The 16,540-nt window shown below is 44.0% G+C and overlaps 1 protein-coding gene across 1 annotated transcript in view; it reads left to right on the top strand.

Moving 5' to 3' along the window:
• The first annotated feature begins 11,322 nt into the window (after nucleotides 1-11,322).
• The window catches only part of TMEFF1 (transmembrane protein with EGF like and two follistatin like domains 1), a 128,412-nt gene continuing 123,194 nt past the window's right edge, over nucleotides 11,323-16,540 (top strand). Inside the window, exon 1 of the mRNA XM_050892232.1 lies at nucleotides 11,323-11,578. Coding sequence (XP_050748189.1) covers nucleotides 11,323-11,578 — 256 coding nt within the window. The remainder of the gene's footprint in view (nucleotides 11,579-16,540) is intronic.

The following is a 16,540-nucleotide window of genomic DNA, read 5'->3' as shown; positions in this document are numbered from 1 at the left end:
TCATATTACATTTCTCCTAATTTCATATTAAATTTCCTTGTATAATTACATTTTTTGTAATATTAAAAAGATTATCTATTCCCTAGCAAAGCTCTCGCTGAATCTCATTAGTCAGATAGCTCAAACTGATAATAAGACATTTGAAATAGCAACATCATGCTATTGTAGTGCTGGATTATTTTATTTCTCTCCCCTAGTGGAAAAATGCCTTTTCAACATTAGAAATTTATGTTCATTTGTCTAGCCATAAAAATAAGAACTTTTGAACCAAAAATAAAAATTAGCTTATTAAAAATTTATCTCACTTCTAATCCTTTCTTGTGAAGGCATCTCACACATCATTCCTCTCAGATATTGTAAATTAACAGGAGACTTTTTCTATTTCTCTCACAATAGTCTTTAGAACAATGGAAGCAAATCAGCTGTATTGTTTTCTTCTCAGATGTCCAAGTGCATATCATAGAATTAGATGGGATTGTTAGCTATGTATCATAGGTATTTGTAAGCTGCTTTTCAACTCGGCATCTAAATACTTCAGGGAAACACATTTTTTCAAGTGGGTAGTTGTACCATCTTTTTGAAAAACATAAGGCTAAGTCCACATAAGTTGGCTGGGGGGAGATTCTGAAAATTGAAACCTTTTCATCTTAAAATAATGTTGAAAAAACCTGCCACCAAGACAGTGATATTTTAGAAGAGTGTTTATTGCCTACAGGAGTCAGTCAGCAAACAACGAACATGTACAGCAAGAGTTTTCTAATAAAATACATGCTCATGTGCACTTGTGCTGTTCATCATCACTATGACTACAATGTTCCTCACAGTTCAGCGTCTTTCATTTCAATCGTAAACTAAAATAAATCAGGGATGTGACAAATCCATTTCTCTCCTGATTTGTCTGAACCTGCGGCTCTGGTAAGCGCCAGCTGCGGTTCTTCTTGCCGTGCCAGCCTTGCCATGGCCAGCGTCTCAGCTGAGTGAGGAGGTCTGTCAAGCTACTCATCAAGGAGCTTTCAGACTCTTCCCAACGCCAAAAATGAAGGCCTGCGTGGCAGATGAGGTCTCCTTTTCCTTCCTGGCCCACCATCTGCCTTGCAGAGAGGGTTTTCAGAAAGGCAGTGAAGGATATAGCTTTGACAGCTCTGCGTACTGCGGGTTCCCAGAAGGCAAACAGAAGTTGGATTTTGATCCTGCCTAGTGGTGCATAGTGAAAAGAGAAGGACACCGAATCCACCTCTGAGACATGCTCATTGATTTGTCCTTTTTGGTTCTCTTGGTAGCAAGCCTGTCCTCTTCACATTCGTGAGTGGGTGAGCAGCACCACCTCAACGTATGGGTCTTGTCCTGGAAGAGGAAGTAGAGACCAGGATAAAAAAATGTCCTGGTGGGGTGGGAGCCTCATGTGTGATGAGGCTATGAGAGAGTGCATATGCGCTCTGGAGGGCAAATTCAAAGCACCTTGTTTCTTAGTGTGAGAACAGCTTAAACATTTTCTCCTCAGTTACACTGACCGTATTTGGCTCTGAGCTCATCCCAGCAGCAGTTATGCCGGAGGAACTGTGATATTGTACAGCATAAGGAGACTTTTAACAGCCCTTCCACCATTTGTTCCCAGGGACAGATTCTTGCTAAAAGTGGGTATAACGTGAGAAGATGGTATGAACAGGAAGCTATTTCAAGCAATAGTGTCCTTATCCACAGCGGTGCAAGCTGGGTGTGTATCTGGGGGTACTAGAACCAATACATCTAATACATCTATCTGGAAAACATACTTTCCTGCATACTAAAATGTATTTCAAAGTAATGTACGCAAGTAATATAGATGTTGCACATTTCAAACACCTCAAGTGACAGAGATAAAAATAGAATTAAAAAACTGTAATATATCGTCTTGCTCAATTTAAAACATTATGCTGAATAAACAGAAACATTTCTTATTCCAAGAATGGAGCCTTAGAAGTGGATTACATGCTACCACCATTACTACAAATTCACTTAAACATTCTTTGAAAAATGAGTTATCTCGGTGATACTGGTCACTAATCAATAAAAGATTTAAAAAAAGTTCCATAAAATTCAACTCAACTAATAAAAGCAAGTTATTTCTCATTTCCCCTCAGCCTTCATGCAAAAGTTCATTGTGTGCAGATTGAAATTCAGAACACGGTTCAGAACCAGTTCTCTTTCCTTCAGTAGCAATCCTATTGTCAAGCTCCACACGACATTCAGAATCATGTTGTGCTATTCCAGAAGGAATATAAATATCCAGAGCTGTGTCAACAATAAGTCCACTGCAGATTATGCTACTAGGCATAGAAAGTGCTTCGGTAAAATACATCTTTTTAGAGCAATCTGCAGTTTTTGTGGCTCTGATGCAATTCAATTTCTCCCTTTGTAAAAGTAAGGAGTGTAGCAAGTTCAGGGTCTTGTGAAGTAGAACTCCTTTCATCACCTCAAGCATCAATAGCATGCATGACCTGATGAAGAACACAGGGATTAATGATATTTTGAAAGTTAACTATGACTCATATCAGTATCCACAACATCATGTCTTTTGGGGAGGGAGGAAATAATCAAATATAACATTGCATTGCATCTCTTGGGGCTGCATGATAGTCGTGTAATTTCTCTCTATGTAAGATGTAGTGCATCTCTTGTAATAGTTTTAGCCAGTGCTTTCATATTGATTGATATATTTCAGCCAATTTAGCTTGCTCCCTACTTACAAGCAATTAGTGCCACTTCCCGACACAAAACACATGTCCTGGGCCAGGGAGAAGGACTTATTTGAACCTTACAAGCTTAGAAGCATCCTGTGATACAGACAAAAGTTCCACATTTAAAAACTGTGTGTAATTGATACTATACTCCAATACCTACTGAATCTGCACCCTAATGCTGCCTGTAATTTCTACAAAAGAACCCCGACCATTAAATACAGAGCAATGCTGCTTCAAGAGCATATGCAAATGCTGTATGTTGAATGTGTTTACACCAGCCATGTGCCTCTGAAAAGGAAAAGGTAGCCTTCCACGCTCCAGGCAAGTGTTTGAGAAACCGGGATATGTTAGGAGACGACAGGGACTCCAGCTATTTAGGCAGCTTGGTGATGAGGTTTCACCCCTACGACAGAGTCATCTGTGCCCAAGTCAGGTGGCAGAGCAGCCCCGAGAAGGAAAGCCCTGCAGCCTGCTGATGGCCGGGGAAGCCTGGAGAGCAGAGCCCGGCCACCGCGACCCAGCAGAGCTGTCGTGGGAGTATCCTGCAGAAGGAGCTCAGTCTTTAAACAGAAGGTACTTTTAATCTGTCAGAAACAGGTGGTCTTTGAGCAAATTAGTGCTTATTGCAATATAACCATCCAGGGGAAGAGACATAACATTTCTTGAGGGGAAGCTAGAACAGGAGACACTGATGCACACAAACAAATTGTGATTAAAGTAAGTAAGTCAAGAGATCTGCTCTATCTGCAAAAAGTTATATTCATCTTCTATCTCTCCAAGTAGAAATTTCACTATTGATATTAAGGGACTACTTATTAAATCACTCTGTCAAAAAGATTGAAGCTGAATTCAGACCTTTATTACAGTTCTGTAATGGATTGATGGGAAATGCTTGGTACAGCTAGGGTTTTTTTGTAAAAATGGGTAAGCCATTGTGAAATCATCCTAATTCACTACAAACCCGCTATTATGCATTGGGCAAAAGTGCCATATTTCCAGGTGCACCCTCATCAAAGTGCACCAGCTGTCATTTGTCAGATGGCATGACAGCTCACCCAATGGGTCTTGTTCTTATCTTGAAAACTTCCAGCAGACAGACAGAAACACATGGAGCAAGATAGCTGATGCTCCGGACAGTGTATATCCCTAATAATCTCATATTTCTGGGCACAAATGTAATCATATTAGACAAGTTCCTATGGAAATTTATTCATTTGGCTTTATTATCCACCAAAGGAGATTTCACAAGGTTCTGGAAATCCAATAAACCTCCCATTTATAAGAAGTCATGGCTTGCAAATACTTAGAGATGTGCTCCACTGGAAAAAGCATATTACTATGTTAATGGACACACACTGGGCTTCCACAAGATTTCAAAGTTCTTTCTGAATATTTGTGGAGAAACAAGATAAGAATATATTATCATTTAAGAATGTCATTATTCTGGACCCTAATCTCTCATTAACCTGAACGTGCATTAGGTTAGAGTTGGCACCTTGCCTAATTCTTATCTTATATGCCACAATCACTGTGCATGTTAAAAAAATACGATTTCTGTTTCTCCTTGACAGTTTTTTTTCTAAGTATATACTTACATATTAACATAATGACAATGTAATTGCTTTTGTGCTTATAAGCATTATATATAATGTGGATCAAGAACAACGTAATCTGTCTCTTTTGTGTAAACATTAAAATAACTAAGCAAATGAAGTTTGGACAGTTTGGTAATGATACAAGCATGAGAAATATAGCTATTGATAACAACGCATATGGCTATGCTTGAGAAGGCTAACTGTATAATGATAGAAATTAATGTACAGCATCATGGAAATGGTTAATAAACTTTGAAAAGTTATGCAAAACTAGAGTACAAGAACAGCAGAAGGCTGGAGAAAATTAGACTGGGAAATGCAATGCAATATAGCAATAAAGAAAAGCTTATGCAATTCTGAATTACACACTGTCACAGCACAGGGAAGTAACAGTCCCTTTCTGTATGTCTTTAGTGGGCTGACAAGATGTATGCTGCATCCACTTGTGTGGTTCTGTAGCAAAAATGAAAACAAAATAAAATTGAAATTACAGAGCCCCTTGACAGAAATGTTTGAGAATATTTTACTATATAATGTACTACTAAAACCAGTCATTGGGGACAATTAAATGCAGCATAAAACATGTCATTCTTTAATCTGCTTTTACATTTTGATTAAGAATTGCAGATAACAACGTGAAGGGTATTCTCAAAGCAAGGGGCATAATTGGCAAGAGCCCTAGTACTCATTAACTGAAGATTACACTTAAAGCAAACTGAATACCCATCTGATTCAGAATACAGAGAGCTGTCGGGGCAATGCAGCTCAAGTTCAGTGAAATGTGCTATATTTTTGCCTTTGAGGATGCCAAAAGCTAAAAGCAGGATTGAAAAATCGGCATTATTTTATGGATACAGTGGAAGAACTGCAGAACTGAATAAGGTGTGACCTTCCTGGTACACCTAGATGCATACAGGTTACTATGCTGTGAATTAGCTGCAGTCTAAATATGATTCACTGGGGTCCACACTAACAAAGAATTGAAATAGTCTGATCAATAAGTGACAAAAGCATTTATCAGCATCTGGAAATCACTTGTACTGATCAGCAGTTAGAGTCTGGCAGCATTTGAGTAAGAGAAAGATGTCAACAAATTGGAAGAAACTGAGAAAAGGGTAACAAACTGATTAATGTGCTGAAGAATTTATTAATGAGGAAAGATTAAAAGACCGAAATATGTGAAGGTGCTAAATGACAGCTTGTATTTTATTATATAAGCCAAGAAAGGAGAAAAATTGTTTGGAATGGATGAGTGAAAATGAGCGAGATGGGCAAACATATTTGTGCCAGCCCTGAGAATGTTTTGCAGCTTCCACTACTGTTCCTGCCACCACTCCGAATAAAAGTCAACGAAGGTGTTAGTGTTGGGAGGAACCAAAATGTGCTGGAGAAGCATGTGTTTGAAACTGGGTTTTGAAAGGTAAGGATTTTGTTTTGCAATGGCTACAGAATCCTTTGTGTCCTGTGGCTGGCACTGGAAAAGAGAAATCTCTTGGTGCCCTGGTTTTCCCAGCAGCAAAATGGGCTCAGTAATATTTCTTGATTCATGGGGACATTGTGACAGGAAATTCAACGAGAAGAAATGTATCTCTAGCTTGGTTCTTAAAAATCATCTTATTGACCCAAATGGGCTTTTAGTCATGCCTTTCAGCTGAATAAAGATATTCTGGGAAAGGAGAGGCAAAACAATTGCAAGAAGAGAAACAGATCTGGCACCATGGTGAATGGGAAAGTGAAAAGCAGAAAATTAGGGAAGAAAAAAAAAAGGTACGTAAACATCTAAAAAATTAAAGGTTAAAAGAAAAAGAGGGAAATAGAGAAAAGAACTACAGGAGTGATGTACAAGATGCAAAACAGAGTGGCATAGCAAAACAAGGGAAAGAGATCTCAGCTTCCTAAGAACAACTACCCTGAATGTGTGGCTGCCTCAAAAATTGGTGAGGCATTGGGGCAGCTTTATGTGCTGGAAAAGGACACTGGCTGCACAGGGCAGCAGGGTGCTGGGGGGTCAGTAAAATGGCCACTGCCTCACTGCCCATGTTGCTTGTCCCAGAGCCGTGATCAAGTTATACTGGTGGGGAGAGGGCACAAGCAGTCGTCAGCCTTCTCTTTCCCACCTCCTAGGAGCAGCAGCATCAAGCCCAGCTTACCTGAGCTCTTGCCCCGACTCTGTCCTCATTACTGTGCCAGCAAATTCAGTTTGGCCTAAACTGTCTTTTTTCCTAGCTTTGAGAGGTGTTAAATACTTGAATCACTTGATCAAGCTTCTGGACGAAAAGTTAAACATGTGAAACTTTAACAGAGGGCAAGTATTGATCTGAGACTGGTGCCACACATTTAGTCGTGGACTGAAAGGAGCAAGAGAGTACTGTGCTAAACACTCTTTCTGTTCAGCAAAGAGCCTTCCAGGCAAGAAAACTTCTCCAAAATTATGTTTGCATGGCAGGTGGGTGAGTGTGGCAAGATAAACCTGTGCGGGGTCTGTTGGATAGGCTCCCACGTCCTACACAGTGACCTCGCTCTAAATCCTGGGTCATGCATTTGATTGCTGAAGCACTCAGGAATAACACAGAAGAAATTCTGTGGCGCTGAAGAAGAATTTTAATGTCAGTTAATTAAATATGAAATTTAATAGCTAATGAACTACGTATGAAACTAAATTACATAGCCAGGTACCACCTGGTCCTTTCTTGACTGTTTTGATTTTGCACTCATTTTGTATTATCAAAATATGGTGGGATTGTATACTGAAGATCCTTATTTGTATTACCCAAGTTGCAAATGCCGAAGGTGGCAGGTTTAGGTAGGTGTCATTTGAGATTTTGGGCACAGAAGATGAGTAGAAAAAACTGGGCACAGATAAATGAGTTCAACTATTGGATAAACTGAGTGTTTTTGATAAAGTAACAAAAGTGAAATAGTTTATACGAGAGAACTCCTGTGTCTTGAGTCTTTTGTTGAGGCTGATTCTAGATTTGGTTAGACAACAATGCCTTTGGTTCAGGATCGGAGGCAATGGGCACAAACTGAAACACAGGAGGTTCCTCCTGAACATCAGGAAACACTTTTTTACTGTGAGGGTGACCAAACACTGGCAAAGGTTGCCCAGGGAGGTTGTGGAATCTCCCACCTTGGAGATATTCAAAAGCCATCTGGACATGGCCCTGGGCAGCCTGCTCTAGGTGGCCCTGCTTGAGCAGGGGGGTTGGACCAGATGACCTTCAGAGGTCCCTTCCAGCCTCAACCTTTCTGTGATTCTTTGATCTGTGAACACTGTTCCAGTTTATACTTTTAATGTTTTTGATGTCTTCTTCACAACTACAGGAGTTGGAAACGTTTTTTTGGTTAAGAATGAAAGTCGAGATTAGTAAGTACAATTCTCTGGCAAAATACCTGGCAAGGGCAGGATTCTACTGCCTGATGCATAGGGGCGCAGGGGGCTCCGAACAACACTTTAATGGTTTCACTAAATTATAGATCTCTGTTCTCCATTTTGTTCTCTAAGATGAAATAAAACAGTGCTGTCACAATTAAGTGTATCCGTATTGTATCCAGATCTCTGGCAAATGAAATCACTCTCCCTAGTCTGGCAGCTTCTCTCTGCTCTTGCATATTCCCTGCTTCCCTTTGGTTGGGCATCTTCTTTCCTACAATTACTGGAGAAAAATAACGGAGGGCAGAAATTGTGTGTGCACCAGCAGCGGACTGAAAAACTGCTGTTGGTGTTCAAGAGCTCACCAAGGATGACAATTTTCAACAATCTGTAGAACTTCCTACTTTCACAGGAGAGCAGAAGTGAAATTATTGTATAATTGTAATAAAGTCACATTTACTTGTCAAAGATGGAAGGTACCAAATGTGACAGAGTTTAGCATGATCTCAAAGACATACCAGATCTGTCATTTCGTCTGTGTGGCATTCCCTCTGCCTGTAACAATCTGTGTTGCAGAAGCAGCTTGTTCAAATTCTTTCGGAGTTCTTTTGCTTCTTTAGCTGGCAAGGAAGTGTTTAGGGTTTTTTTTAATACATGTATCAGAGACCAGAATAAGGATGAATATCCAGCTGGCATAGTGTGAATTTGCCAATCAAGCATGACTGTATCACTCACTTAAGACTAGCTAGAGATGCATCCAGACAGATAGCACAATTCAGACGTGGTTTTTCTAGCTAAAAATGGCATGTCATCCATCCCAGGAGTCAAAAAATAACAATAACAAAAAAACCCCAAAGCCAAACCCCATGAGATTTACTTACAGTCTATCTGGACTTGTTAAAAGCTTTCATACGGATTGCCTAGTTAAGCCGAAAGACATGGGGAACTGAAGCAAAGCTGCAAATTCAGTTGGGAACTCACCACAGCTGACTACCCACTGCCCTGGAAGGGGAATGTTTAAACTGGGAGAAGTACTGTTACTGTTTCTTAAAGTTTGTTCTGGGACCAATAGTTTGTATTTGCGTATATTTTCATTACTGTGAAGGTGGGAGTGCTCTGGACACAAAGAGCCGGGCAGGACCGTCGACAGAAAGGAGGTTCAGAATATCCTGCAGAGATGACTACATAATCTTGAGGACAGGAATAACAGAAATGAGATGAAATTCAATAATGGAAAAGATAAGGTCATGCACTTAGACATTTATAAAAAGCATTTTTGTTATGGACTGTAAATGACAGACAAATAGAAGGAGTTGCCTGTATTAGTCACTCGCAGCATGACCCCGAACCATCAGTGAGATTTGGTCATATAAAAAGCAAATTGGCTGTATGAGAAAAGGTCGTTTTGGAAGAAATCAGGAGAGACTGCCTCCATTGCAAAGACTGGCAATACTTTGTGAAAAACTGTTACACATTGCATGTCAGCAATGCTGAAGAAAGCTGAATTCAAATTGTATCTAGTGCAGAAAAATCTGAGTTACAGAGGCTCTGTGTTACAGGAGGAGACTAACAAAATTTACTGACAGGCTAGACAAAGTTGAGAGTGGGTATGACTACTGCCTATAAATATATTCTAGATTTAAATGCAATGGAAAGAGAAATGCCTGACTGAAACACTGTATGGCACAAGGACAAGTGGGTATGAACTGGTCTTGAGTGTGTTCAGACTAGGCATTAGAAGGAGGTTTCTAACATAGAGATGAGGGCAGCTCTGGCCCAGCCCTCCAGCAAGAAGTGCAGGAAAATAGCATATTTAGTGTCAGATGGATCTAGTTGTGTTTATGGAAAGAGCTATATGGAGTATTTGCTCCTACAACAGCAAAGTACTGCCTTCAAAACATAAGATCTGTGCCAGTCCCATGGCCTAAAGATCCAAAAGGTTTCCCGGCTTAGCAGACCAGACTGCAGTATGCAGATCGAGCAAGCTTTAAACATCCTGGCCAGTGTACCTCAGCAGCCCTGTTACAGCCAAACAGGCTCCATGCCAGTTAATGTACCTCACCTTACCAAGGAGCAGAGCTCTTCTGACATCTAGCATCACTGCTAGCAAAAGGAGCAAGTAATTACAGGAGAACGTTTACTTGGCAGAGGCAGTCAGTGTTGAACCCCATATGCCAAAAGGAAATTGCTCTCTCAGTCTTAGTAATACAGGACTTATCTCTTCATTGCCATATTTAAGAAGACAACGATCTGACTTTATGTGTTTGGCCACTGTGCCTACCCAAAGCTTACTGCTGGATTTATGGCCTTATTCTTGACTGCTCCAGTTAACGAACTACTTGAAGGTCGCCTCACACAAGAGCTAAACCTTAGAGCAAGCCAGGTCTCCTCACACAAACTCTATACCTTACAGCAAGCCAGTGGCACGCAGCAGCAGAGAGCCCAAGGAAATGGGCAGTTCTTGTTCCTGAAAAACAAATGGTTTGTACAGTGGATTAAAAAACTTGCATGAAATGTAAGTGACAACTGAGACAGGAAAATTCTTGTCGAACGTAAAGCATTGTCCTGTGTTTTCCCCATGTAAAAATGATAACAGTGCTGTCAACTTACACAAAGCTTTCAGCCACACAGCAACATGCTGAGGGTCTGCACTCAAGATACGTGCCTGGCACGCTGTACCCATGCAGTGCTTCTGACGCTCTGAAGCGTCTCCACGTAAGGGACTGGAAAACCCCTAGATAGTAAAAGCACTGTGTTACAAAAGTCACTACCTTCACCGTCAACATATTTATTTACTTGGATCGGTACAAATGCTCCCACCATACGTGCTGGGCTTCCGTTCAGTAAAAATTAAACACAACCCTTACAATTAGTCAATAGCAGAGATGGTCTCTTCGCTTTCTTCCCCATCCCCACTCACGCCGGCTTATTAGTGAATAATAAACCATCTCGTGGGATGACAAACGACGTGCCAGTGGCCCTCCTTCCTCGCCGCCCCTTGGGACCCGCTCTGCTTTCATTCACCCATCAGTATTATCCCCACACGCCTTTCGGCGGTACCCACCACCGGCCCGGCCCGGCCCGGTCCGGCCCCCCGCCGCGCCGCGGTCCCTCCGCCCGCTCCCCGCGGGGGGGCCCCGCCGCACAGACCCACCGCTGCCGCCGGCGCTCGCCCTGCCCGCCGAGCGAGGAGAAGCCCCTCACCTCCCCTCCGGTCCCGGGGGAGGGGGCTGCCATCACGTGTGCTTCCTCCCCCTTCTCTCCCTCCTCCTCCTCCTCCTCCCCCTCCGCGGCGGCGGCGGCGGCGGCAGCAGCAGCCGCCTCGGCTCCGCTCCCTTTGTTGCAGGCGGAGCGGCGGCGCTGCCGGGCGCCGCGCACAAAGGAGCGCGGCCGGGGCGAGGCGGCCCCGCCGGCGGCCAGGCGCGGAGGCGGCCGCCGCACCGCCGGGCTGCGGGGGCCGCGCTGCACCGCCGGGGCCAGCCCTGCCCGCGGCCGGGCAGCGGCGGAGGCGGCGGCAGCAGCGGCGGCGGCAGCGGCGGGTCTGTGCGGCCGCCGCGGCGGGGATGCTGAAGGTGTGCTCCGGCGCGGCGGAGAAAGGACGGTCCCGCCCGGGCGGCGCCGCGGGCTCCGGTTGATGCTGCGGGCCTGCCGCCGCCGCCGCCGCCATCCCGCTGCCGCCGGCGCTGCTCCTCGGCCGCCTCTCGCCATGCTGGGAGAGAGCCCGGCCGCCGCCCGGCCGCTCCTGCGAGCGGGACCCCCCCTGGCGCTGTGCTACAGCTCGGCCCTCCTGGTGCTCGCCCTCTCTGCGCTGCCCGCCGGCCGCGCCTCCCACCCCCTGCCCGGCTCCGAGTGCCAGGGCGGCGGCAAGGGGAAAGGCATCAACTGCTCAGGTAAAGCCCCGCCGGCTCCCGCGCCCACCCCCGCAACTGCGCCCACCCGCGCGGGCAGCCCACGCGTGCACGTGGAGGGCTGAGCGCGGCCCCCCTGCTCCTCCCGGCCCGGCCCGGCCCGGCCCGGCCCGGCGCGGCGGGCGGCGGAAAACAAAGAAGCGGCGCCCGCCCCGGCCCCGGGTGCGGCGGGCCGGCGCCCCGGCCGGCAGGGAGATCCCGCTCTCCGGGGGCGGGGGGAGCCCCCTCTCCAGCGGCTCCCCGCCGAAAGGAAAGGAGTTTGCCGCCGTCTCTCGGCTTTTGTTGTTCCCCTCTTCCCCCCCCTCTCCCCCCCCGCCGCGGTGCCGGCAGGTGCGCGCCGGCCGCCCCGGGGGCTGCCCGCAGCCCGCCCCGTCCTCCGCGCCGCTCCCTCCCCGTCCTGCCGCGGACAGCGGGGGAAGAGCCGTGAGCGCAGCAGCCCCTTACGGGGCTCGCACGGGCTGTTTCTTCGGTCTCACTCTGTTCGTGTGCGCAGCCCAGACAGACCCCAGAGCCGGGGCAGCCTCTCCCTCCGTCCTTCTGCCGGTTGCTGCGTAGGTTCACTCTGGGTGAGAGGTAGATGGCAAAATATGCCGTGATGTGCACAGAATAAGCTTTTTAGGGATTTTTCCTGCTTTGGTTGCATGACAGGAGAATGCTTTATTGTGCCTGCCAATCCTATGCGTAAGTATATGCTGGTATAGTACACTTTCAATGTAGATGAATTGGTTCGGCGTGACAGCAGCACGTTTTCTAATATCATGAGGGATATGGTGTTTTTAAAGTAGAACAAAGTAAATACATACAATATAAAGTTTACAGTTTGTTAGAAAGACTTGCTTTTCTTCTACGACTACTATTTAGAACAGGCAATTTATTTTTTTCTCTGAAAAATTGCCGTGTATGCCTCCTACTGCTTTTTAAAATGATCGGTTTATTCCACTGCAAGGACTGCCAGCGAGAGCCGCGCAAAGTGCCTTCTCCAAGGTGATGAACGTTTCTCGCCCTGTGCACAGAGCCCCCCACTCCCATTGTCTTCAGCAGGATTTGGAAGGCAATTTCCACGTTGGAAGGAACTCTCGGTACCTTCCAGGATAGGGTCCCCAAATTGTATAACAGCTTTCAAGAAATGAGTGAATGGAATAGTGATCTTCCTCCCAATTACATTTTATAATATGGATAATGCTGCTAAAGCAGGCTATCAAATTCGCAGACCAGCAAACTGTGGCAAAATGATTTTGCAATATAATAAATCTAACTGCTGTTCGCTCTTGATATGCTCATTTCTTCTTCATTTTACCCAGTTTAGATATATACTGCATTAGTGTGCGATACCACAATGCTACTGTTTTACTGCTGCCTGACTTTTTCATTCTCTTTGTATGAATATCATGGTTATTTTTAAAGAGAGGTTAATAGGTTAATGTGTCACTGGCGTTAGCGGCTTACCCATCAGAGACATGTGGGTCATTAGACCACGGCATGTGCATAAATCAGTGAGATTAAATATGGAAGGCTGATGAAATGTATGAGGAAGTTTCTAAGATAATGTAGAACACACAGATACCATTATTTAGAAACCATCACAGAAAGAGGGCTTTCCAACCTGGAATTTGAAAACCGTATGCTATATTGGAGACATTCAGAATGATTCGGTTCTACTAAAAATAGGCAAAAGCAAATATATGTGCTATATATGTATGTATGGCAGGCGCTGTTTTTAGTGTAACTACTAAAATATGGAAGGAAATTTCATTTAAAAATGCAGTTGTCAGATTCTGCTATGTGTTAACTGTATCACGTAAAACTGCAGTGTTTCAGTTCTCAACATTAATTTTGAAAGAACTAATATCAACACATAATATCTGGGACAGATTTTCCCCTCACTTACCTCTGCATAGCTTCATTAACTTTTACTGGATAAACTACTCCCTGCAAAAGATGAGTTTCCTATATTTACACGTGGGGCCAGACGTTGGCATTAGCACCTTTCTCAGCGGACTGCTACCATGTACATTGCTATTTATACTGAAAGTTAAACTTAAGAATGCTATTACTATTTTTTCTTCAAACATTTGGACTCTCTAAATTACTTTCCATACTTGGAGAAGCAAAATTCTTCTCTCCTCTGTTACTTTGTCATTTTAATATTTGCATTAGGTTGACCTGCTGCCCTGGAAGAGTTTCTTACACTTTTTGGGACAGTTCCTGAGCTTGTAACATTTTATCATCACTAGATTATGTAGCTACCTTTATTTTTTGTTAATTTTTAGGAAATACTGAACTCCTCTCCTTTATTTCTGAGAATATGCTGCTTAAGAAAGAGTTTGCTGTAGCAAAATAACATTGCAAGGTGGAGGACACAGGCAGACAACATGAAAATTAAGATAGCTTTTTCAGGCTTGATTCTACCCCTTCAGCACATGCATTGTGGTTCGGTCTTTTGTTAAATTATGATATAATTGCATCATACCTGGCCAAGGGAAGAACATATAATCAAGTGATTAGAGCACGAAACAGAGAATTAAGACATATCTAGAGGTAATTGATGATGCGGACTCGTATGTGTTTGTTCATCTGTCAATCCATACTTTGCTAAACTAGGAAAATGAAATAGGCCTGTTTTACCCAGAATGGGGTAAAAAATAAGTTGGTGTTTCTTTCTGGAAAAGAGAATCTTAGGTTGACATTTTAGAGATGTTATATTATTGCCAGCGCTACCTGTAGTCATGTTCTGTAACATTTCTGGTACTCACTGGCCGTCCGTGAGTAGAGTGGCGTGATGCTTGCTTCTCTGCTCAGGCTATAAGATAGTCGTGTCTTTAATAAAGGCTGTGAACTACAGGGGGTTATTAAGCATCCTGAGTGTGAAGGTAAGTACGAAATGTAGTTAGTTCATGAGCTCCTAATCCGCCGGTACTCTCCGGAGACACACGCTGTGCGTGGACATCTTCAGTTTCAGTTTCAGTCCGGTTGAGTCTCCGGTGGAAGATACACTCCAGTCACACGTGTGGCAGCCACAGGGGTGGCAATTTGATCATAACTGACCAAATGCTGAGGATTTTGGTGAGAGGTACGCAGACTTAACAAGGGGTATTGCTCAGTGCATTGGTTTGGATTTGTACATCCAGGATTTTAATTAACAGGGATATGTTTCTGTTGGTAAGCCTTTCAGCTTGCTGTTCCTTCATCTGATAAAATATACTTGTTTGGGACAATTCCACACACCTCCCATGAGTCTCATAGGCCGTATGCTGCCCCCAGTTTCTTAAATTCTCTTTGAGTGAAGTGGGTAAAGATAAAATTGTTTCAAGATAGCTTATTGAGGATTGAATGAGGTCAAGGAAAAATTAAGGACACCTTCTCTTTCATGGAATTCCTCTTCTGCGGGGTATGAATGCTTTTCTTTTGCACAGTCATAACATGTCTGAAATAGTTCGTAGATAAAAGTAGATGGAAATTACCGAGTAGGGAGCAGGAAGGGGATAGAGGGACAAAGGAAAGTATCTATCCTGTGATAGGGTGATGGCTGAGTCTATGATGGGCTGTTTATTGAGCATGGAAGTACAAGCTGTCAAAAAGCTTGTAAATTTTTAGAGAAAACAGCAGACAAAGCTATAGTGGAGCCATCCTTCACCATATATACATTATCTTAACTTTCAATATGCTTTAGAGAAATGGTTTCTGCCCTGAAATAACTCATGGAGTAAATTAGACAAACAGAGAATGTGGAAACAGTAGGAAAAAAGAGAGAGGTGAAGCAGAGAACATGGTAAGCCAACAGGAGTGCAACAAGCACAAGCAAAATTCATGTGATTTCATATTTTAAAGTGTGGTAGGATGAGAAGGGAGGGGTAGACATCATCAGTAGGACAAAAGCATCTAAAAGCTGGACAACAAGAGCGGGTCCTGACGAGGGATGGGAGTGGAAGGTTGACTGGTACACGAGCAGAAGGGAGTGAGGAAGCAGTATGAGAAAAGACACACAGCTGAGAGTGGGAGCAAGTCACAGAGGATGGACAAGGGTGGCAAGAACTGGCCACATCATATGCTTTTGTTTTCAAAGCATGCCTTTTTCCCTTGTGTGAACAGAGTTTTAGAGAAAGAAGAGTTGGGAAAGGCACAGAAGGTGAGACAAGCAAGAGGAGATCCAGTTTAAATGCAGATGAGGCAGAAATGTCCAGGAGCATGATCGTAAGTCTGTGTAGTATAACAACAGAAGAGAAAAATTATATTAATTATTGATTACTGCACACACCCAAAGAAGGAGCAGTGCATTTAAAGTATGGCTACTGTCACTGTTACTGGAGGTGCATGTGGTACCGCAGAAAAATAGTGCCTCTTTTTGTCTCATCTTTGCTTCTGTCTACTTTCCACCATCAATGAATGTGGTTTCATTCAGAATTTGCAAGTCTTTTTCCTCGGCATCTCCTGCTGAGGTTGTTGTTCCCCCACATCCTTGATGTGCAGTGGAGGCTGTTCGATTAGGGACTCTTTGCTTCCATTACTTTGTTAGATGCCTTCAAGTCTGTCCTCCAGATACTGTAGCAGGGATCCCCCAAGCTTACTATTGCTGGATACCAGTGCAAGCGGAAGAGACATAGCATGCATATTTCAAGAAAAAAATAATCTGCTCAAGTCTTGTCTGTGTAGCACTCTGATGTGGTGCATGTAACATATTCATACCTGCTGTAATCAAGGACTAGAAATTAAGAATGTATCATCTTCTGCATTTTGTTTGCGGGCCACCAGCGGTGTGCTCTTGTTCAGTGCTTGACAGCTTGTGGGGATGGTGGGAAACGGCAAAATCTGAGGTCACGGAGGCCAAACCAAAGCAGGCAAGTACCTGGAATGCTTTGCCTCGGCAGGACACCATCTCTGCATGAATGTTGCCCTTGCCTTTGCTAACTCTGCTTCCTTCCAAAAGGGTTTGATAGTTGCAGAATG

This window comes from Gymnogyps californianus, chromosome 2, assembly GCF_018139145.2.
Source record: "Gymnogyps californianus isolate 813 chromosome 2, ASM1813914v2, whole genome shotgun sequence".
NCBI lineage: Eukaryota > Metazoa > Chordata > Aves > Accipitriformes > Cathartidae > Gymnogyps > Gymnogyps californianus.
The sequence above is the reverse complement of the archived record's forward strand: the minus strand, read 5'-3'. Positions and strand labels throughout refer to the sequence as shown.